This window comes from Lycorma delicatula, chromosome 1 (assembly GCF_047948215.1).
Source record: "Lycorma delicatula isolate Av1 chromosome 1, ASM4794821v1, whole genome shotgun sequence".
Taxonomy (NCBI): Eukaryota; Metazoa; Arthropoda; class Insecta; order Hemiptera; family Fulgoridae; genus Lycorma; species Lycorma delicatula.
Genome location: NC_134455.1, coordinates 119,123,913 through 119,146,832, shown reverse-complemented (window position 1 = coordinate 119,146,832; position 22,920 = coordinate 119,123,913). Strand labels below are relative to the sequence as shown.

Below are 22,920 nucleotides of genomic sequence, written 5' to 3'. Positions count from 1 at the left end.
CATCTCGATGATGGTTAAGAAGTGAATGTCATACGGACCTCTGTTATGGAGCTGAGTGGGAGTAGGAGGTCTGTCTGCCTCTCCCTAGTGGACCAGACCGGAGTCCTTAATAAATAGCCTAAGTCTGGGGTTTGAACTGAAATTCAGTTTGTTAAGGGAACTAGGACCAAATTTTGTTGTTGCGAACAACATTTTGTTGATATGTTATATTTCATTTTGCCTCGAATCTCGAGACATTTACAGAATTTGGCCCAATAAATGTATAACTAGATGCAGGGTTCGTGCTTCCGCCAACTTGGTTAACTAGTTCAGAGGGCAACGATGTCAGGCATGCAAGATGTCCGGACGAGGCCTGCAGCGAAGACAAAAGCTGAGTTTAAAATCACCGATGTAAATATCTACCGAGGCATTACATCGGTGGTATCCCAACAGAGGCCTGGCTTATTACTGTGAAGTGTAATCAGTTGATGGTCTAAAAGACAACTGTTAAAGCCCATCAGGGCAAGGAACAGGGAGAGGGTGTGTGGCGACCAGAATCTTCACAAGGTGGGTGTCTTCCCCTATGGGGGTTGGAATGAAACTAATCATTCTCCTTTTGATTTTTCTGAAGGAGAATCTGGATTGGTTTCTGTTTTAACATTGAGTATAGATTTCAGATTTTCATTATTTTTTTTATGAGTATAGAAATATATTTATCAAATTTTTGGCTTGTCTTTTATTTTTTTGTGGAGATTATATAAGTTCTTTTTTTTAGGATTATTTTTATCATTTATTTTTTTGTTTGAATTCGTGTTTATTTAATTTCTATGAATTTTCATTTGTTCGTAAGCATTTTTTGCTACGTGTTGGTTTTGGAGTGTTCATTTTTTTCTATTATTGTTTTTATGGGATTTTTTTATGATTATTACTTTTTGGTTCAATTTTTAGTATTTCATGTTCCTTTTATTTTAATGTTGAAAAACTGGTACAATTGTTACAAAGCCTGCTATGTTTTGAATTTGTAATTTATTTTCAAAAAATGCTTAGCGGGTACTCATCTTCATAAACTTATTTTGTTTCAAAATCATTCACAGGAAGTCTTTCCAGATCAACTTAGATCAGATATTTATTAATTACCATGTATGTGGTATTTTAATCTCAGGTCATATATTTGGTTTGCACTGCTACTACACAATGAGCAACATAAAACTAAACTCATAATGAAACCACTACCCAACACCATATGAAAGACTCGCACAACTAGCACGACTAGTGGATGTATTAGTTACTATTGATTGTTGCTGCCATTTGTCAGGTGGTTATGTGTGTATCACTGCAGTATAGATTTTGTTGCAATGCAGTATTATGAATGTAGTTGTGTTTGTGTAAAATTCAATCCAGGAGAGGAAAACTATAGTTGAGGCACATATTCGTTCTAGATCGTTTGAAGAATCACGTCAATTATTCATAGAAAGATTTTTGAATGTCTGTATCCCAGCTAAGAGTAGCATACATGATTTAGTTAAAAAAATGGTGTACAACAGATTCGGTTTCAAATGCAAAACGAAATAGGCAGCCTTCCGTTAAGACTCTACAGGCCATTGCCGATATTGAAAGGAGAATTATATCCAATCCAAAAACATCACGATGCAAGTTATCCCAACAATCTGGTGTTAAATACACATCTTGTCATAAAATTCTTCATGAATTAAAATTGAAACCATACCATGTTAAAACTGCAACAACTGAAGGAGACAGACTGAGCTGTCAGCAGAGGACAGTGGCCTCCACATTCCCCAGAGTTGTCCACTTGCAAATTTTTCTTTTGGGGCTACTTAAAGGTGAGCAATTGACTACAACATTTTGTGTCAAATGACATTCAATATGATCAATCGAGCACAAAACTGCATCGATGCCCAAGGTGGTCATTTTTAACATCTTTTGTAACAAGGTAAATGCAACATATAAACTATGTTTTATGTTTTTCTTATTTAAGTTATCCATATCATTCATAAAATTTCATTCTAACATAACCTATCGATTCTGTAGTGGTTACGTTATGGGTTCGGTTTTATGTTGCTCGCTCTGTATATTTGCAAATATTTAATACTTGCAGAGTCTTTCTGGATATAACAGTATTATAAGCATATCTTATGTTGACCAGGCGCTCATGATTCACCGGTTTCTGGCTTCAACCCATATAACTTTGAAGATCATCTCAGAATACTAGATTAAAAGCACAGTGGACAGCATGCACCCCAGACAGACTATGGTGAATAATGATCAGCTTTTGAGTTCATTTCATTTACTTTTTGTAGAAATTGTTCCAATAGAAACTTTTTAATGATACAAATCTCTTTCTTATTCAAGTTTGTCTTGTAGGAGCTTAATCAATTTAAAGTGCCTGATAGAATGTAATGTAAACTCAAGAAATTTTATTATAATATCTTTCAAAAAGAATCGGATTATTCAATATTACTCTCAGGATCATATTCAATATTTGATCCTCAAATTAACTGTAAGTACAGTTGTTGGTAAAATTGAGAAAAGCTTTAAGAGGTAACTTTTAAGGCTAATCCTGTACTCTTCAGATCTTGGCAGATTATTTTTTAAGAATCTGTATGATTTCTAATATAACACTGTTGTATATCTGTTCAATATCATAAATTACATTTAAATTACAAAGATTATCTTCCAGTAGCTTTAAAGAATCTGTACAAACTCTCATCAGGCCCACAACCCTATGCATCTTTCATCTTTCAAGATGCTTGGATTTGAGGTATATATTTCATATATTTTTCCCTATAAATAATTTTTCAACAAACTTTTACTGGAATTTCATTTTTCATCTTAGTAGCATTAATTTTCTTTAACTAACATTTCTTATAAAAATTTGGCCTCAATAAATGACCTCGCTCATAAATGACTTTACCATTGTTATGGGGTTTTCATAAAAAGTAAATCAAATTTGTGCTCTTTCAACATGGTTGTTTTCAGTTACATAAGGTCTGTATTTTGTACTCTATTTATTTCTTATAATTTCTTTTGTGTGCATTAATCATTGTAATTTTTTTTTAATTTCCGATAATGTATAATAAATCCCCAGTGAGTGAATAGAATTAGTAAAAAGATAAAATGGGTTAAAAACAGTAACATGCTCTGTTTTTTTAATATGATTCCTACTTGAGCTTTCACCTGCATGTAAATCAAACAGAGCTGATCTAGGCTGGGAAAGACTTCTTTTTTTTTTATGCTTTTTTATTTTATTGGTTTAAGCTTCAAACCAAAAACACTTGCTCTTAAGTTAAGTTGCTCAAACTCTTAAGTTAAAAGTTTTCTAACAGTATTGCAGTACTGTTAGTACTGAAATATTTTGTTATATAAAAGCCATTATTCCTTTATTTAAACATTCTTCATCTCTTGCCATAGCACTACTTTTGCTATTGTATAATATTTTCTGGAGGTTGGTATATTGCTGTGACTACACGCATGGTGTATGGACATCTGTACACAACCGATGTTCATATTTTATGGTTTCTCCGTAAAATACTGTTCACAACATATTCATTGTAATGTTTGGGATTTTCAGGGTTAAAACTGTGCATATGAGGATTTTATTATCAAAATCAAGAGTGTGGTATATGAAAATTTGTTGATATCTGAAAATGGCTCATTTTACAAGTCTTGTGCTTGTAAAAAGATAAATTAGTTTTTCCACAACAAAAATTTTAATTTAAAAAATTTTTTTTTGTCTTCAGTCATTTGACTGGTTTGATGCAGCTCTCCAAGATTCCCTATCTAGTGCTAGTCGTTTCATTTCAGTATACCCTCTACATCCTACATCCCCAACAATTTGTTTTACATACTCCAAACGTGGCCTGCCTACACAATTTTTCCCTTCTACCTGTCCTTCCAATATTAAAGCGACTATTCCAGGATGCCTTAGTATGTGGCCTATAAGTCTGTCTCTTCTTTTAACTATATTTTTCCAAATGCTTCTTTCTTCATCTATTTGCCGCAATACCTCTTCATTTGTCACTTTATCCACCCATCTGATTTTTAACATTCTTCTATAGCACCACATTTCAAAAGCTTCTAATCTTTTCTTCTCAGATACTCCGATTGTCCAAGTTTCACTTCCATATAAAGCGACACTCCAAACATACACTTTCAAAAATCTTTTCCTGACATTTAAATTAATTTTTGATGTAAACAAATTATATTTCTTACTGAAGGCTCGTTTAGCTTGTGCTATTCGGCATTTTATATCGCTCCTGCTTCGTCCATCTTTAGTAATTTTACTTCCCAAATAACAAAATTCTTCTACCTCCATAATCTTTTCTCCTCCTATTTTCACATTCAGCGGTCCATCTTTGTTATTTCTACTACATTTCATTACTTTTGTTTTGTTCTTGTTTATTTTCATGCGATAGTTCTTGCGTAGGACTTCATCTATGCCGTTCATTGTTTCTTCTAAATCCTTTTTACTCTCGGCTAGAATTACTATATCATCAGCAAATCGTAGCATCTTTATCTTTTCACCTTGTACTGTTACTCCGAATCGAAATTGTTCTTTAACATCATTAACTGCTAGTTCCATGTAAAGATTAAAAAGTAACGGAGATAGGGAACATCCTTGTCGGACTCCCTTTCTTATTAGGGCTTCTTTCTTATGTTCTTCAATTGTTATTGTTGCTGTTTGGTTCCTGTACATGTTAGCAATTGTTCTTCTATCTCTGTATTTGAACCCTAATTTTTTTAAAATGCTGAATATTTTATTCCAGTCTACGTTATCGAAAGCCTTTTCTAGGTCTATAAACGCCAAGTATGTTGGTTTGTTTTTCTTTAATCTTCCTTCTACTATTAATCTGAGGCCTAAAATTGCTTCCCTTGTCCCTATACTTTTCCTGAAACCAAATTGGTCTTCTCCTAACACTTCTTCCACTCTCCTCTCAATTCTTCTGTATATATCTCTAGTTAAGATGATTGATGCATGACTAGTTAAACTAATTGTTCTGTATTCTTCACATTTATCTGCTCCTGCTTTCTTTGGTATCATGACTATAACACTTTTTTTGAAGTCTGACGGAAATTCCCCATTTTCATAAATATTACACACCAGTTTGTATAATCTATCAATCGCTTCCTCACCTGCACTGCGCAGTAATTCTACAGGTATTCCGTCTATTCCAGGAGCCTTTCTGCAATTTAAATCTTTTAATGCTCTCTTAAATTCAGATCTTAGTATTGTTTCTCCCATTTCATCCTCCTCAACTTCCTCTTCTTCCTCTATAACACCATTTTCTAATTCATTTCCTCCGTATAACTCTTCAATATATTCCACCCATCTATCGACTTTACCTTTCGTATTATATATTGGTGTACCATCTTTCTTTAACACATTATTAGATTTTAATTTATGTACCCCAAAATTTTCCTTAACTTTCCTGTATGCTCCGTCTATTTTACCAATGTTCATTTCTCTTTCCACTTCTGAACACTTTTCTTTAATCCACTCTTCTTTCACCAGTTTGCACTTCCTGTTTATAGCATTTCTTAATTTCCGATAGTTCCTTTTACTTTCTTCATCACTAGCATTCTTATATTTTCTACGTTCATCCATCAGCTGCAATATATTGTCTGAAACCCAAGGTTTTCTACCGGTTCTCTTTATTCCGCCTAAGTTTGTTTCTGCTGATTTAAGAATTTCCTTTTTAACATTCTCCCATTCTTCTTCTACAATTTCTACCTTATCTTTTTTACTCAGACCTCTTGCGATGTCCTCCTCAAAAATCTTCTTTACCTCCTCTTCCTCAAGCTTCTCTAAATTCCACTGATTCATCTGACACCTTTTCTTCAGGTTTTTAAACCCCAATCTACATTTCATTATCACCAAATTATGGTCGCTATCAATGTCTGCTCCAGGGTAAGTTTTGCAGTCAACGAGTTGATTTCTAAATCTTTGCTTAACCATGATATAATCTATCTGATACCTTCCAGTATCGCCTGGCTTTTTCCAAGTGTATATTCTTCTATTATGATTTTTAAATTGGGTGTTGGCAATTACTAAATTATACTTCGTGCAAAATTCTATAAGTCGGTCCCCTCTTTCATTCCTTTTGCCCAGCCCGTATTCACCCACTACACTTCCTTCCCTGCCTTTTCCAATGCTTGCATTCCAATCTCCAACTATTATTAAATTTTCATCTCCTTTTACGTGTTTAATTGCTTCATCAATCTCTTCGTATACACACTCTACCTCATCATCATCATGGGCGCTTGTAGGCATATAGACGTTAACAATCGTTGTCGGTTTAGGTTTTGATTTTATCCTTATTACAATGATTCTATCGCTATGCATTTTGAAATACTCCACTCTCCTCCCTATCTTCTTGTTCATCACGAAACCTACTCCTGCCTGCCCATTATTTGACGCTGAGTTAATTACTCTAAAATCACCTGACCAAAAGTCGCCTTCCTCTTCCCACCGAACCTCACTAATTCCTACTATATCCACATTTGTCCTACCCATTTCCTTTTTTAAATTTTCTAGCCTACCAACCTTTTTCAAGCTTCTAACATTCCACGCTCCGACTCGTAGAATGTTATTTTTTAATTTTCTGGTGACCCCTTCCTTAGTAGTCCCCACCCGGAGATCCGAACGGGGGACTATTTTACCTCCGGAATATTTTACCAAGGAAGGCGCCTCCATTATTTCTATGTGAAAATGCAGAGAGCCACATTTTCTTGGAAAAAAAGCAGCTGTAGTTTTCCATTGCTTTCAGCTGCGCAGTACTCAGAGGACTGAGTGATGTTGATACGGCCGTTTAAGTCATCCTGACTCACGCCCCTAACAACTACTGAAAGAGCTGCTGCCCTCTTTCAGGAATCATTCCTTAGTCTGGCTCTCAACAGATACCTCTCCGATATGGTTGCACCTTCGGTCCAGCTACTCTGTATCCCTGAGCACTCAAGCCCCCTCACCAACGGCAAGGTCTCATGATTCATAGAGGAGGAATTTTAAAAATAGCCCTCTATATTAAAAAATGATATTATGGTTAGAACTATGTTGGTTCATGGACTAAAACTCTTACCCTTCATTTTTCTGCAATTTATGATCATAATAAAATTATAATCTCCTTCTCTTAATTTTACAAAAGATGTGCAAAACTGTGTTATATGCAGTTACTCAGTATTTATATCTTCTAAAGTTTTAAATCAAAATCTCTTTGTAAGGAATTTGTAGTCTGATAAAATTGTGCTCTGCAAGAGAACTTTTATACTGAAGTTAATCATTTTGATATTTGATACTTCCAAAAGAAAAAAATATAAAAGTTTTTCTTGATATATCAAATTGTTTCTCATCCAGGCAGCTCTCTGCTAGCTGGACATGTGTGTGTTATTCAAAAAATATTTATTTTCATTTAATGAGCATGTGATGAAGCAAACAACAGGTGATTATTGACAGTGTGAAAAAAGTTACCTCACAAATTATCTTCTATAGTTTGTTAAAACTATAGATGTGAGTGTTCTCACTTACTACTGCTAAACTATCTTTAAATTATAATTTAAAATTAAGTAGTAGTAATAATGAAATAGAATTTGATTGCTTGTGTCATGATTTTAATTCTGTTTTCAGTAAAAGAAATGTTACAATTTTAAAGAAATAATATAATCTAAATAAATGTTAATGTTGTAAGAATACAGGATTTATCTGTTGATTAGTTTCCATTTGAAATATTAGTCATTTTTCAGCACGTATTCGCCGTGTGAAGCTTCAACAAGAATTACCTTTGGAGGAAGAAATTACTGCAATGGAAAAAGCTGTAGAAATGTCTGATAATGAAAGATATAAATTACATCTTGCTCAGTCCTACAGAGAAAAAGCTTTTAGAATGTTTTGTACCATTCGACATGCTGTTAAAAATAATAAAGAAACATACAATAAAATAAATGAGATTAATACCGCATCATGTAATATTTACAGGTAATTAATGTGCAGTTCTTCTTTATATATGATATAAATATATACTAATTGAAAGCAGTTAAACAGTTAATATTAATGTATGTACACTTATGATCGATATTACGATATTATTGGTATTGTTAAGTAAAAAGTCAATGTAGAATCCCAACTTTCTCCATCTTTCCACTGCTTTCAGATGCAAATTACAAATGTTTAACACATTTAGCTTGGTGCTTTAGTCACATAGGTGCCACCATGGCAGAGGTGTAATTTCATAAGTAAACTGTTTAACCAAAAATCATCACAGCCCTGGTTTCTTGTTTTAGGCCAAAATAAAATACATTATGAATATATGTTTCATTTATATTTTAAATAAACAACTATTTTTTTAAAAATAGTAATTAGATTTAATTTATAATAAATTGTTTATTTTGTTCCTTATCAATCTGAATATAAACACATTAACAGTAAAAATATATCAAAATTCTAAACAAAATAAAAACAAATTTAATTCTTTCTATTTTTAATATCCATACAATTACAATCCATTCATGACACTTGTTTGTAATTGGACATTAAGGCAACAATCAAACAACAGAATATAATTAAGTATTTAATTCATTCAAATTTTCCACCACCAGTCACTTTCCTTATTTAAAATTATGTTTTTCATTTGTATCAAGTAATCACCATTTACTTCTAAATGCAAAGTTTGTTTTTTTTCTTTTTACAGAGTCATTGCATAGTCTCTAGCATACTAATTAAGCCTCTACATCTTTTTTTCAAGTAATTATGGAACCGCATACGGAAAATCTACCCAACAATAAATACTGCATGTACTTCAGTACTTTAACTGACATTTGGATACTATTCATCCTTTTCTCTGATGATACATTATGTACTACTGCAACATAAATTGAATTGTCTACATATCACAAGGTTATTGATAAAGGAACAATGTCCTGTCTCATTCTTCTTATGTTGCTCTCTCTTTGTTCACTGAATAATCAGCTGTAATTTTGGCTTTCTGTTCTTGTTTAGCTATTTGTCTCTCTTCTTCCACTCTGTTTCTCATTCATTTACCAAAATAAGAAAAATATCCAAAATTATAAGACAAGTTATTATTTTTACAAACACCCAAAAGAGATAAGCACTTTTTAGATACTTTTTTTACATTGACTTTAAATAAAATTGCTACTTTTTGGAAAATCTTTTTTTATTTAACCCATATTGTGTTTCATATATGAACACTGAATTTTGATTTTTGGTTAATAAAATCAAATTTGAGTAAAATTAATACTTTATACTGAAAATATAATGTAACTATTTTTATTCTTACCTTCAGATGTCTAAAATGAAGACAAGAAGATTATTATTTTGAAAATGGACTTTATATATACTGTAAAATTTATAAATATAGATAACAAAAATAGTAGTGTAAAACCACATATTTTAAAATAAAAATTCCCAGCTCCAGTTAGCTGAGAATCATTTTTGCAACACTTTGTACACATTGCATAATCTAGCATTCCAAAGGTACTGGCTACTTAAATAAAAATAAATAGGGGATTTGAGGCAAATTGCATCATACTTTCATGTGAGGAGCTCAAAAAATAGCGTGATTTGTAATAGTTGTCGTGAAAATATTGATAACATCATTTCTTTATATGTAGGTCACCACCATTTTTAATTTAAAGATTTTTGTGTAGTCAGTCCCAAGATATTAAACCAAATAAAGCCGGATACATGACCATTCAGTTATATGAGAATCTCCTCCCTTTTTCAGATTTCTAGCATTTCATGAGTTTCTGAACCTAAAAAGGCAAAAATAAGGGAGTAGTGATTGGTATAATTACCATACCTCCATGATTAATATATATTATTACAGTATACGTAAAGTATTTTGTAGTTTATACTGTACACTATATCTGTGAATATAGGTTATATACTGTATTGTAAGGGATTTAACATGAATGTTTTTGATGTTTGCTGTGAAGCTGTATAGGTTACCTATGACAAGTTTCTCAAATGTAATTTTGGCTATTATTTTATCATTGGTTCATATAGCTAAATTTTTCTGGAGTTACAGAGTACCTTATAATTACAGTTAAATAAACATAACTTGTGCAGGATTAATATATTAGCAGATAATAAGCAGAATTGTTATACATCAAGTATTCTTTTACCATGTGTATGAGTTGAGGCTGTTCCCTTTTTATCAGTGAAGTTTTATACGTACCCATTCCTTAAATGATGTATATAATTTATTATTACTTACCAGGATAAAATATTTATAAATAATATGTGATTATTGAAGTGCATGTAATTCTTTTTTTGTAACAATTTTTACTATTTTAAAATGTTAACCTATATAATTTTTTTTTTTTTTAGCATTGAGCAACTAAACATAATAAGAAAGTTGCAGCAGTATTAAAATAAATTAAATTATAGGAGAAAATATTCCTTTGTTGGAGAAAATATTTCTTTGTATTTTAATAAAACGGTAAATAATGTTCTCATATCCTTGTTATTGTAGAACATCTGTGATTTCTGGAAAAAACTGTGATGTTTGCAGGCCTCTTTTGAAGCTAACTTTATTCCATTAAGAGAGTTGTATATTGACTGAAGCAAATGGTATTCGGACAGAACAATATGCAATGGATGTATCAAAACTTCATGGCTAACCTCTCTCAATTTTCAACAGAACACCAAAGTTGGTTGGAATCTGGCATTGTTGTTATGGCAAACGACATCTTTCCTTTAGATCAGTTCTGTACCCTTTATTTTGATCGGTTTATGTCATTTTTCCAGTTGTTAACTGTAGAGGTTATAAATCAATCGTTTGTTTCGGTATCAGCAGCAGTTCATAGTGAACAATTCCTTTTCAATCCCACCACAGATACAGTATCATTTTTTGTTTACATCAATCCCCACTTTTCCACAATTTGCTGAGCTTCACCTTGCTTCTACCACATACATTATCATCCATGATTTATATTTCATCACCTGTAATGAGCTGTAGAGCCACATTTTCCTGTTGATGACTATGTTATTGAGTTATAAGCATTCAAAGTTCCAATGTCAGAAAAATTGTGTTAACAATAAAATGAGATAAAATGCCCTGCATGAAAAATTTTATTACATTTTACATTCATAATGCATATAATAACAAACTTTAAATAGTGCTATAATATTGATAATAGTAACTGATATTATTTTCTAAATAAAAATTATTAACTTCCACTGTTAATATCAGCTGATATTTGTTACACTAATCAGCTGGAAATACTTACTTAAAAAATGTATTACTAATTTAGTTGAGCAAATCAGCTGTTAATTTACAACAATGCTGTTTTTGTTATGTTGCAATAATGGAACTTATTAACTCCTCATTTCACTTTTTTACTTCAACATACTTGAAATTGTAAAATTATTAGTAAAAATTAAGTTGTTGGTGTAGCGGCTCAAAAATATTTTTTTTATGAAAGTTTTATTAATAGTTTCCTTATTCATTTATTTAGTTTTATTAAATATTAAATCTTCAAGTAACAATGCCTTCTTTAAGTGAAACTGAAAGAATAATTCTGTTATTTTTATGATGATACACTTGTGTGGTGACTAGAGTTCGGACTGTACAAGACAATTGTGATTAATTTAATAATAGATTTCCAAACGGAGAATCAACAAGTAAATAGACTGTGGTCTAGACAGTACAGTAATTTGAAGAAACCGATATTGCAAAGAATCGTCCTCACATCAGTAGACCTAGAACTGTCACAACTGATGCAAAGTCATTAGTTGTATTGCAGAATTTTGTTGAAAGACCCTATTCATCAATTCGGAAAGCTGTTGTCCAACACGTCAGTTATTTTTCACTTCAAAAAGTTCTTAAAACAAATAAATTTCACGCTTATAAGCTACACCTGGTACAAGAACTTTCAGAAGATGATTTTGACTGCCAAGTTGAGTATTGTGATAATTTAATGCAAAAATTAGACATGATGCAAATTATTCTAATTCAGTAATATTTACTGATGAAACGACTTTTAAATTAAATGGCCAAGCAAAACTCGATATTGGAGTGATAGTGTAATCCCAGATGAATGTAGGAATCTCATACACAGAACCATCAGAAAGTGAACATTTGGGTGGGAATCATTGATCATTTTATATTGTAAGGCCTTTTATTTTAGATGACAATCTTACCAGGAAATGCTTACTGCAACTTGTTTGCCGAGAGAATTTTACCAAATATCCAGGAAAATGTTGGACAAGGATTAAATAATAATGTATGGTTTCATCACTTCATTATTATCTAAGGGCATGGCAAATTTTAAATGAACAATTTCCAAATCACATAATAGGTCATAGAGGGGAGCCGTGGAATGGCCTGTCAGGTCACCAGACCTGTCACCTCTGGATTACTTTTTTTGGGGTACCTGAAACATAATATTTACAAAACAAAACCTGCAGACATTGACAAATTGAAAAGAAGAATAATTGACGAATCTGCTCGTTTACCACCAGACATGATACAACAAATTATAAATGGATATTACTTGAACTTAGCGCACTGCCAAGCTGTAGATGGAAAACATTTTGAACATTTATTAGAGAATGGTATGCTTTCAAAATTTATTTCATTAGTAATATATGTTGAAAACATTTATTTAAAATGTTAAAATAAATGTATTATTTAAAGTAAATAATATCAGTTGATATTGCTGTTTACTTTTTTGTTGTGTTGTTAATTATTAGTTATTGTTTATTGTGATTAATATTATAGCACTGTTTAAAGTTCATTATTGTATGCATTATGAATCTAAAATGCAATAAAATTGTTCATGCAGCATGTTTTACCTCATTTTATTAACAGAAAAATGGGTTTCAGCATTGTTTTTCTTGTAAAATTTTTAATAATAATTTTGTCATGTCCGTCCAACTTCCTATTTAAAAAAATTAAGTTTGATTGAAGATGCAGGATAAAAATTAAAAACCCACCATAATGCTGATTTTTTTTCCCTTGTATGAAGGAAGTATTGTGATCACAAAAAATTTCGATTTTCAGATTTTGACAGAAATATCCATTTTGACTAGTTTTGGCATAATTAGTTTTGCATAATTCAAAAATGATTAGCCATAGGATGTTGAAATTTTGATTTTAGGACAGTTGTGCATCTCTCCTTGTGATTGCAATTGACTGGACCAAATGTGTCCAAAAAAGCCCAAAATCCAAAACATTTGGATTTTGAACTTTTTCTTAACTGCAATAATAAGCCCTCATAGAGAGCTTTTCAACGATATAACGTGATACTTATTTTCATTGGTTTCAGAGTTACAGCCAAATAAAATTTTAATTAATGAAATATTTGGATCTTACAAGGATAAGGCTGTCAGTTCAAATCAAACTTCATCTCCTTTTTTTTTAATTTTTTTTTTTAAATATATTGCTTTATTAATAATTTATTAACCTCTGGTTGTAAAAAAATTTACGATGAATAATAACAATAAAAAAAAGAAGAAATTATGAAAAAATATCAGAAGTAATTTAATAAGCATTGGCACCATTGGTTTAATACAACTGTATAAATTAAAGTTTCACTTACCAACAATTTTCAAATATATTGCCAAGTACTTTTGGAATTGCCACTCCATCATCAGGGTTTTTTTTTATAAGATGTTAATTCAAAATTCATATGCCATATGTATAATTATTTTTAAAATTGTTACGTTCATAATAGTCAGTCGTCAAGAAATAAAAAATAATTTATACATCAATAAAACTGTAATGTCATGTCCATAAGATGTTTACAACTACTATCTTTAACTATAAGAATAATAGTAAACATCTTACAGACATGATGTTAGTCTTATTGACATATAAATTATTTTTTATTTCTTGACAATTGATAATTATGAACATGAATAATAAGCGATAATTATTTTTAATTTAAATATAATTATACATTTGAATTTTGAATTAACATCTTATAAGAAATCCCTGACCATGGAGTAACGGCTCCGAAAGTACTAGGATATATATTTTGAAAATTGTTGGTAAGTGGAACTTTATTCAGTATCAGAAGTTATTAATGAAATAAAATTTATGTATTTTTCATTAAAAAAAAAAAACAGTGTATATGTAATTTAATAGGCGAACAAGGAAATCATGTGGTGTCCACATCTGATTTCTATGGACGTAGAACCCCACTTCTTTCTGTCCCCAAATACCTCTCGGATATACAGTATAAAACTCTTTCCGTACTTAAATATCACCTGGTTTATTAGTATTGCATCATGTCCATAAACATAAATTTTTTTTAACAGCCTGAATCTTAACTCTTCTTGTAAAATATCATAATGTATAAAATGTCTTCTTTACTTTCAGTGATATTCTAGATGCAGTAGCTTTTAAATAAATAAATTAATATAACTAACTTTTCTAAAAATACTTGCCTTTGAAAAGCATTCAAGTGTTGATAGATCTGATTAACATTACCAGATTTATGTGATCCTAAAGCCATCCACCAGGAGTATATGAAGAAACTTTTCCTCAACCCTTAATTTTTTTATTTATTTTGACCTCTGAAAGACCATATATACATATATATATATATATATCCTATTTCACCTTCTTTGTAGTCATCTCTTTGCCCAATCATTTAGATTGATTTTAATCCCTTTCATTCAATTAATTTCAGTATTCCTTTCATAAAAATAATTATATATTTGTTTTGTAAGATTATTGGCCATTCTAAACTGGTGTCCAAAAAAAAAATAATTGTTATTAAATTCTTATTCAATTAATTTCAATTTGGCCTATTTCTGTTTGAATGGATTTTGTTAAGGTTTTTAATATTTGTCATAATTTTAGTTTTTTCTGTAGAAATCTGTAATCCTGTTTTCACAGCTACTTTGTTTAAAATTTCAATTTGAGATTTTGCTGATTCTAGGTCTTCAGAAAGGATTGATAAATCCTCTGTGAAAGTTAGACAGTTAATTTTGATTCCTGATTTAGATCCAAATTTTATTGATTTTATTTTATGGTTCAGTAATTCTAGGTTCCATATTCTAATGTAATAAGGATAGGTGAACTGTCTCATTGTCTTAGATCAGAAAAGCTCAAAAAATTCCCTCCTCTAAATTTTACTTTTGTAAATGTTCCAGTTAGAGTTTAATTACATTTTTTATTGTTCAGAAATTCAAAATTCTTGAATTATATTTATTAAGGTTCTCAGTATGCAGTCATAAGCTTTCTTAAAATCTATGAATGAAATCATTACATTTTTGTTTGATGAATTTATCTTTCAAATTACTGATTTTAAATTGAAGATCTGCTCTGAACATGCGTCTTTTCTAAAACCTCCTTGATACTTTCCTAAGATTTTATATGCAACCAGTAACAGAAATCCCTCTATAATTATTCACATTTTGCTTGTTGTCCTTTTTGTGAAGGTTAATGTGATTCATTATGGAATATATGCAGTTTCCCAAATTTGGTTAAAAAAATTATGGAGGTTCTCAAATTATTTTTGGTCTTGAAAATTTTAAAATCTCTGCGCTTGCTTTATGAATTTTTCAGACTTTTAATAGTTTATTTAATTTCTTCTTTGGATTATATTTATTCTTTTCAGTGGATTATATTTTCCAAAGTTAAAAATTAATTTTTTCTTTGATTGTGGACAACTTAAAAATTGATTGAAATTTTTGCTAAATTTGCAGTTTTTGTTATTTAGACCCAATTTTCCAGACTTTTTTTTAAAAGTAGATACTTGGTACTTTATAGCTCCTAAGGTTGCTTTAAAATATTAAGTAAAAATCTCAGATTTTTACTGATCAAATTATTAATGATCATAGTCAAAATTTGATCCTTTTCTAATTTTAACATACATGATTTCTGTGTAAATTTGCCTAGAAATTGTCTAGCTGGGATTTTTCCTAATTAGAATATGGGCTTATCCAGATTTTTTTGTTTCCTTGGGAGTCGTTTAAAATAAATGAACATTATTTTCAAATTGAAACTAATCTTTCCCTATTCACATTAGTTCTTTTATGTGCTGAAAAATTTACATTTTTGTTTTTAAATCTCTTTTTTTTCAGTTTAATGTTAAAATCTTGAAATAAATTTTTGATTTTTTTTCAAGAATTTTAAAAGTTCTTCCAATAGATCTCAGAATGAAGAATCCACTTTTTCTGGAATCATTTATTCTGGTTTATTGGGGCGTAACAGTTAATTAGATGTAGTTTTTATTTTTACATTTCAAGGTTATAAGAGATAATCTTTTAGATTTTGAGGAGAAATCGATTGTTATTTACATAATTTTTATGAATATAAAAAGGCGTTCCGAACATTTTAAAGTTTTTGTTAATCTTAATAGGATGTTTGCCTTTATAGATTCTAAAATTTCCAGAATCTGACACATTTTCATCCAAAAATCTAGTTTCTTGAATGGCTAAAATTGGAATTTTAAACTTTTCTAAAGGTTTTTTTATTTCTCTTGGTTCTCCAATTTTTAAAAAAGTTCATACTTATAGTTTCAAAAAAAATATTTTTATTCAAATTTTAAAGGGTTTCCAAGATGCTGCGATTCATCACTAACACTTTGGTCCATGCTCCCCAGAATTCTTGATTCAGCTGCATTGCTATTTGCAATGCTGGATTTGCATGTCTGCTTACCACATGGAATAAATTTTCCTTTTTTTTCAAACTTTTCATTGTGTTAGAAGATTGTAAGAACAAAGTGTGTGTTGGAATTTAGGATTCCCAAATGAAAACAGGATAGTTTGTCTAAGTTCTCCAATTTAGTTCAGTTAGAGAACTTTATAACCTATCCAGTAGCACTACGTGGAGGCTATTCCGTCATCTTTTTCCTCCAAAGACTTTCAGATCGATGATTCACTGCCCCCCCCCACAATATTTAACAATAAGCATATTGTTAAATTTTTGTGTAAGAACATAAAAGTTTAGGTTTCTGATTATTAAACCTATTTAATATTTATTACTGAATACCTGCTAAGACAAGAAAGTGGATGTTATGAAAAAAGTAATTTTTGTAGATCAGTTATACATTTATTATTTTACTCAATCTGTGCTTACAATTCTTGTATAATGTGCCAGTAACTAGTAAGTTTATTGGTCAGATTTTGACTTAATAAAGTTGCGGATTATTTTTTCTTACATTAGAAAATGGTGTAGATTTTAACTTTACAGTTTTTAAATTAAAGCATTTTGCAGGGAATTGTTATCAAAGAACAGTGATAATGTTAGAATTTTAGCACGTTGTGCTTTTGGAATCACAAAACTACCAGTTCCATTTAGAGATGTGCCACTTGCTGTAACATCAATTGAAAAAGCTCATGAATTATCACCTAATAATCCTATGGTTAACCACTTTCTTGGTATTATATATGAAAGATTTGCTAATGTAAGTATGAACAGTATTTTAATATAATTTAAATTTAATATAAAAGTTTTTTTTTAAGTAAATTTGTTTCAGATTCATTTGGAAATTGCCTGTAACCATTTGCAATTTTATCTGTGATTTATTTTATTGATTTATAAAAAAAAAATGTTTTAAACAGTTTTTAAACTTTTAGCAGATTTGATTCTTGCAGCAAAATACAGAATATAATTATCTTAAAATCAATTAGTTAACCCTGTATCAATTTCCATTAATGCTTTTCCAGAGATATTTGTTTCTCCAGAATACATGTAAATTTGTCATGATTAAAGAAGATACTTGAAAAAATTGCAGTGTGGGGCAGTTGAATTACTAGTAATAAGGTTTCCTAGTTTATTCTGCACATTTACTTAATATTTCATTTTTTATCAGGCAAACTCCATGCTTGAAGTACACAAGTCATCATAAATTTAATGTAGTCATGTTTTGTAACGCGGACAAGAATTTTGTAATTATTATAACATAAAGAAATACAAGCACTTGTATACACGTGAATATGAAATATGAAGCAAATATTTTCCCCTAAGAATCCGTGGTATTCTGCTATTAAAAGCTTGCCAACAGAAGATTTTTTTTCACCACTCATTCTTTAATTTTTTTTTGTTGAGCATAAATTTACTCATTTTCAGCTTAGCACAAAGCTTAAAATGTAGTTTCAGCCATATGTTTAATGGGTTAATTGTTCTTGTATTGTGACTAATGGCAAAGTTATTTTTATGTTTTGCAGTTTTTGATGATTTTTAAGAGTATTTTTAAAAATTAATAAGAAACATAAAAGATGGTTTTGAGTATAAAGTGTTAATGGAACAGTAAAATTATTATTATTATTTATAATAACCTGGAACATTTTTACAAGATGTCCCAGTTATTAGTTTTCAATAAATTTTTGTACTTGATTCTGAACTTTAAAATTCTGCTTCCATTTAATTTTGAACAATTTTCATATTATCAAATTGACCACACTGTTCAAGTCTGCTGTACATATGACAGTTCAGTTTTTCTACTGGTTTGGACTTATTTTTTTATCAAGTCAGCTGTTAATCCATCCACTTGGACTCTCAAGCTTGTATTCATGTTCACAATCGATAATTCCTAGAAATTTAGTATTGCCAGCACTTTATTAATACTGAACATTTTCCAGAAATAAGTCAATTGTATATTGTCAATTTATCTGATTGATTACATCATTAACATAAATAAGGAAAGAAGTAGATGATGATGTATTATTCTGGAATACCATAATTGTTAGATCTAAAAATCTTCCTTTCATTCTTTAAAACTTTTCCAATTTCAGTAAACCATTTGTAGTGTGTCATTTGAGTTTAAATCCACTGATACCCTATTTTGGTAAACTGATAGAGTTTGCGACCTGATAGATGATATAAATATCTTTATTCACCAAATCAAGTATTTTACAAACAAAAAGATTATTAATGTTTTTAAAAGAAATGAGATTATTTTATAACTGTTAATCCATTTAATACCTTTTCACAACTCTGGCTGTTGCAAGCTAAGTTAATATTATAAACTGTTATTAAGTAGGCCTTTTCAGGTATTTTTGAAAATTAAGAAGCATTATTGGCCTATAATTATGGATTCTTAATTAATTACATATTTTTTTAACCATTTTTTTAATGTTTTTTTGTATGTTTATGTTTTTTTTATCTTCAGTCATTTGACTGGTTTGATGCAGCTCTCCAAGATTCACTTTCTAGTGCTAGTTGTTTCACTTCGTTATACCCTCTACATCCTACATCCCTAACAATTTGTTTTACATATTCCAAACATGGCCTGCCTACACAATTTATTCCTTCTACCTGTCCTTCCAATATTAAAGCGACTATTCCAGGTTGCCTTAATATGTGGCCTATAAGTCTGTCTCTTGGTTTAGCTATATTTTTCCAAATGCTTCTTTCTTCATCTATTTGCGCAACACCTCTTCATTTGTCACTTTATCCACCCATCTGATTTTTAACATTCTCCTATAGTACCACATTTCAAAAGCTTCTAATCTTTTCTTCTCAGATACTCCGATTGTCCAAGTTTCACTTCCATATAAAGCGACACTCCAAACATATACTTTCAAAAATCTTTTCCTGACATTTAAATTAATTTTTGATGTAAGCAAATTATACTTCTGACTGAAGACTCGTTTCGCCTGTACTATTCAGCATTTTATATCGCTCCTGCTTCGTCCATCTTTAGTAATTCTACTTCCCAAATAACAAAATTCTTCTATCTCTGTAATCTTTTCTCCTCCTATTTTCACATTCAGTGGTCCAACTTTGTTATTTCTACGACATTTCATTACTTTTGTTTTGTTCTTGTTTATTTACATGCGATAGTTCTTGCATAGGACTTCATCTATGCCATTCATTGTTACTTCTAAATCCTTTTTACTCTCAGCTAGAATTACTATATTATCAACAAATCGTAGCATCTTTATCTTTTCACCTTGTAAATGTTACTCCGAATCTAAATTGTTCTTTAACATCATTAACTGCTAGTTCCATGTAAAGATTAAAAAGTAACGGGGATAGGGAACATCCTTGTCGGACTCCCTTTCTTATTAAGGCTTCTTTCTTATGTTCTTCAATTATTACTGTTGCTGTTTGATTCCTGTAAATGTTAGCAATTGTTTCTATCTCTGTATTTGAACCCTAATTTTTTTTTAAAATACTGAACATTTTATTCCAGTCTATGTTATCAAATGCCTTTTCTAGGTCTATAAATGCCAAGTATGTTGGTTTGTTTTTCTTTAATCTTCCTTCTACTATTAATCTGGCCTAAAATTGCTTCCCTTGTCCCTATACTTTTCCTGAAACGAAATTGGTCTTCTAACACTTCTTCCACTCTCCTCTCAATTCTTCTGTATAGAATTCTAGTTAAGATTTTTGATGCATGACTACTTAAACTAATTGTTCTGTATTCTTCACAATTATCTGCCCCTGCTTTCTTTGGTATCATGACCATAACACTTTTTTTAAAGTCTGACGGAACTTCCCCATTTTCATAAATATTACACACCAGAGTGTATAATCTATCAATCGCTCCCTCACCTGCACTGCGCAGTAATTCTACAGGTCTATTCCAGGAGCCTTTCTGCCATTCAAATCTTTTAATGCTCTCTTAAATTCAGATCTTAGTATTGTTTCTCCCATTTCATCCTCTTCTTCCTCTATAACACCATTTTCTAATTCATTTCCTCCGTATAACTCTTCAATATATTCCACCCACCTATTTCGTATTATAAATCGGTGTACCATCTTTGTTTAACACATTATTAGATTTTAATTTATGTACTCCAAAAGTTTCCTTAACTTTCCTGTATGCTCAGCCTATTTTACCAATGTTCATTTCTCTTTCCACTTCTGAACACTTTTCTTTAATCCACTCTTCTTTCGCCAGTTTGCACTTTCTGTTTATAGCATTTCTTAATTGCCGATAGTTCCTTTTACTTTCTTCATCACTAGCATTCTTATATTTTCTACGTTCATCCATCAGCTGCAATATATCGTCTAAAACCCAAGGTTTTCTACCAGTTCTCTTTGTTCCGCCTAAGTTCGCTTCTGCTGATTTAAGAATTTCCTTTTTAACATTCTCCCATTCTTCTTCTACATTTTCTACCTTATCTTTTTTACTCAGACCTCTTGCGATGTCCTCCTCAAAAATCTTCTTTACCTCCTCTTCCTCAAGCTTCTCTAAATTCCACCGATTCATCTGACACCTTTTCTTCAGGTTTTTAAACCCCAATCTACATTTCATTATCACCAAATTATGTTCGCTATCAATGTCTGCTCCAGGATAAGTTTTGCAGTCAACGAGTTGATTTCTAAATCTTTGCTTTACCATGATATAATCTATCTGATACCTTGCAGTATCGCCTTTCTTTTTCCAAGTGTATATTCTTCTATTATGATTTTTAAATGGGGTGTTGGCAACTACTAAATTATACTTTGTGCAAAACTCTATAAGTCATTCCCCTCTTGCATTCCTTTTGTCCAGCCCGTACTCACCCACTATATTTCCTTCCTTGCCTTTTCCAATGCTTGCATTCCAATCCAACTATTATTAAATTTTCATCTCTTTTTACGTGTTTAATTGCTTCATCAATTTCTTCGTATACACACTGTACCTCATCATCATCATGGGTGCTTGTAGGCATATAGACGTTAACAATCATTGTCGGTTTAGGTTTTGATTTTATACTTATTATAATAATTCTATCGCTGTGCATTTTGAAATACTCTACTCTCTTCCCTATCTTCTTGTTCATTACGAAACCTACTCCTGCCTGCCCATTATTTGAAGCTGAGTTAATTATTCTAAAATCACTGACCAAAACTTGCCTTCCTCTTCCCATCGAACCTCACTAATTCCTACTACATCTACATTTATCCTATCCATTTCCCTTTTTTAAATTTTCTAACCTACCAACCTTTTTTAAACTTCTAACATTCCACGACCTGACTCGTAGAATGTTATTTTTTAATTTTCTGGTGACCTCTTCCTTAGAAGTCCCCACCAGGAGATCCGAACGGGGGACTAGTTTACCTGCTATATGAAAATGCAGAGAGCCACATTTTCTTGGAAAAAAACAGTGGATGAGGCAGTTCGAGAAAATCGTCGGTTCACAATTTCTGTATTGGGCGATTCGTTTCCTGAAATTTCAAGGGCAGCTCTCTATACCATTGTGAGTGAGAGACTTCAGTATCGCAAACTGTGCGAGATGGGTTCCCAAGATGCTGTCCGACCATTACAAAACGATGAGAATGGACGCCTTCCTAATGTTTCTCCAGTGCTACCACAATTAAGGAGAAGATTTTTTTGAACAAAATTTTCACAGAGGACGAGACATGGGTCTATTTTGAAACTGACAAAATAAAAGAACAATCCAAACAGTGGATGCATTCTCATTCTCCCAGTAAACAAAGAAGTTCAAGTGAACCTTCTCCAACAGAAAGTGTATGACTATTGTGTTGTGGGACCGGAATGGAGTTCTCTTGGTGGAATTCATGTAACGTGGCACGACCATCACTGCAGCCTCATACTGCGTGACTCTTCAACATCTACGAAAGGCAATTCAGAATAAGCGGAGAGGAATGTTGTCATCAGGTATGACAATGCTCGGCCGCACACTGCAGCTGTAACAAAGAAGCTCCTGCAGCGTTTTCGTTGGGAAGTGTTTGATCACCCACCTTACAGCCCGGACTAAGCTCCATCCGATTTTCACCTCTTTGCTCACATGAAATGCTGGCAAGGAGGACAACATTTTGGCACAGACATCGAGCTGCAAACCAGCATAGAAACATGGCTGAAAACACAGGCGGCTCCGTTTTATGACAAGGGTATTGGAAAGTTGGTACCACGCTACAACAGATGTCTAAATCGGAGTGACGACTACGTAGAGAAATAGTGCAAGTATGTAAGTACGTGTTACAAATAAACAATTTTTTATTTTCACTGTAGTTTTAATTTCGTGACGAATCAGACCTTGAAAAAAAAATAACCCTT

General features: G+C 31.3%; 1 protein-coding gene across 3 annotated transcripts in view; it reads left to right on the top strand.

The window, feature by feature from the left end:
• The window catches only part of LOC142321753 (uncharacterized), a 57,221-nt gene that overhangs the window by 19,353 nt on the left and 14,948 nt on the right, over window positions 1–22,920 (top strand). For all 3 annotated transcript variants that reach the window (XM_075360126.1, XM_075360108.1, XM_075360117.1), the window contains exons 5-6: window positions 7,735–7,966; window positions 17,181–17,370. In XM_075360126.1, the coding sequence (XP_075216241.1) occupies window positions 7,735–7,966; window positions 17,181–17,370 (422 nt within the window). The remainder of the gene's footprint in view (window positions 1–7,734; window positions 7,967–17,180; window positions 17,371–22,920) is intronic.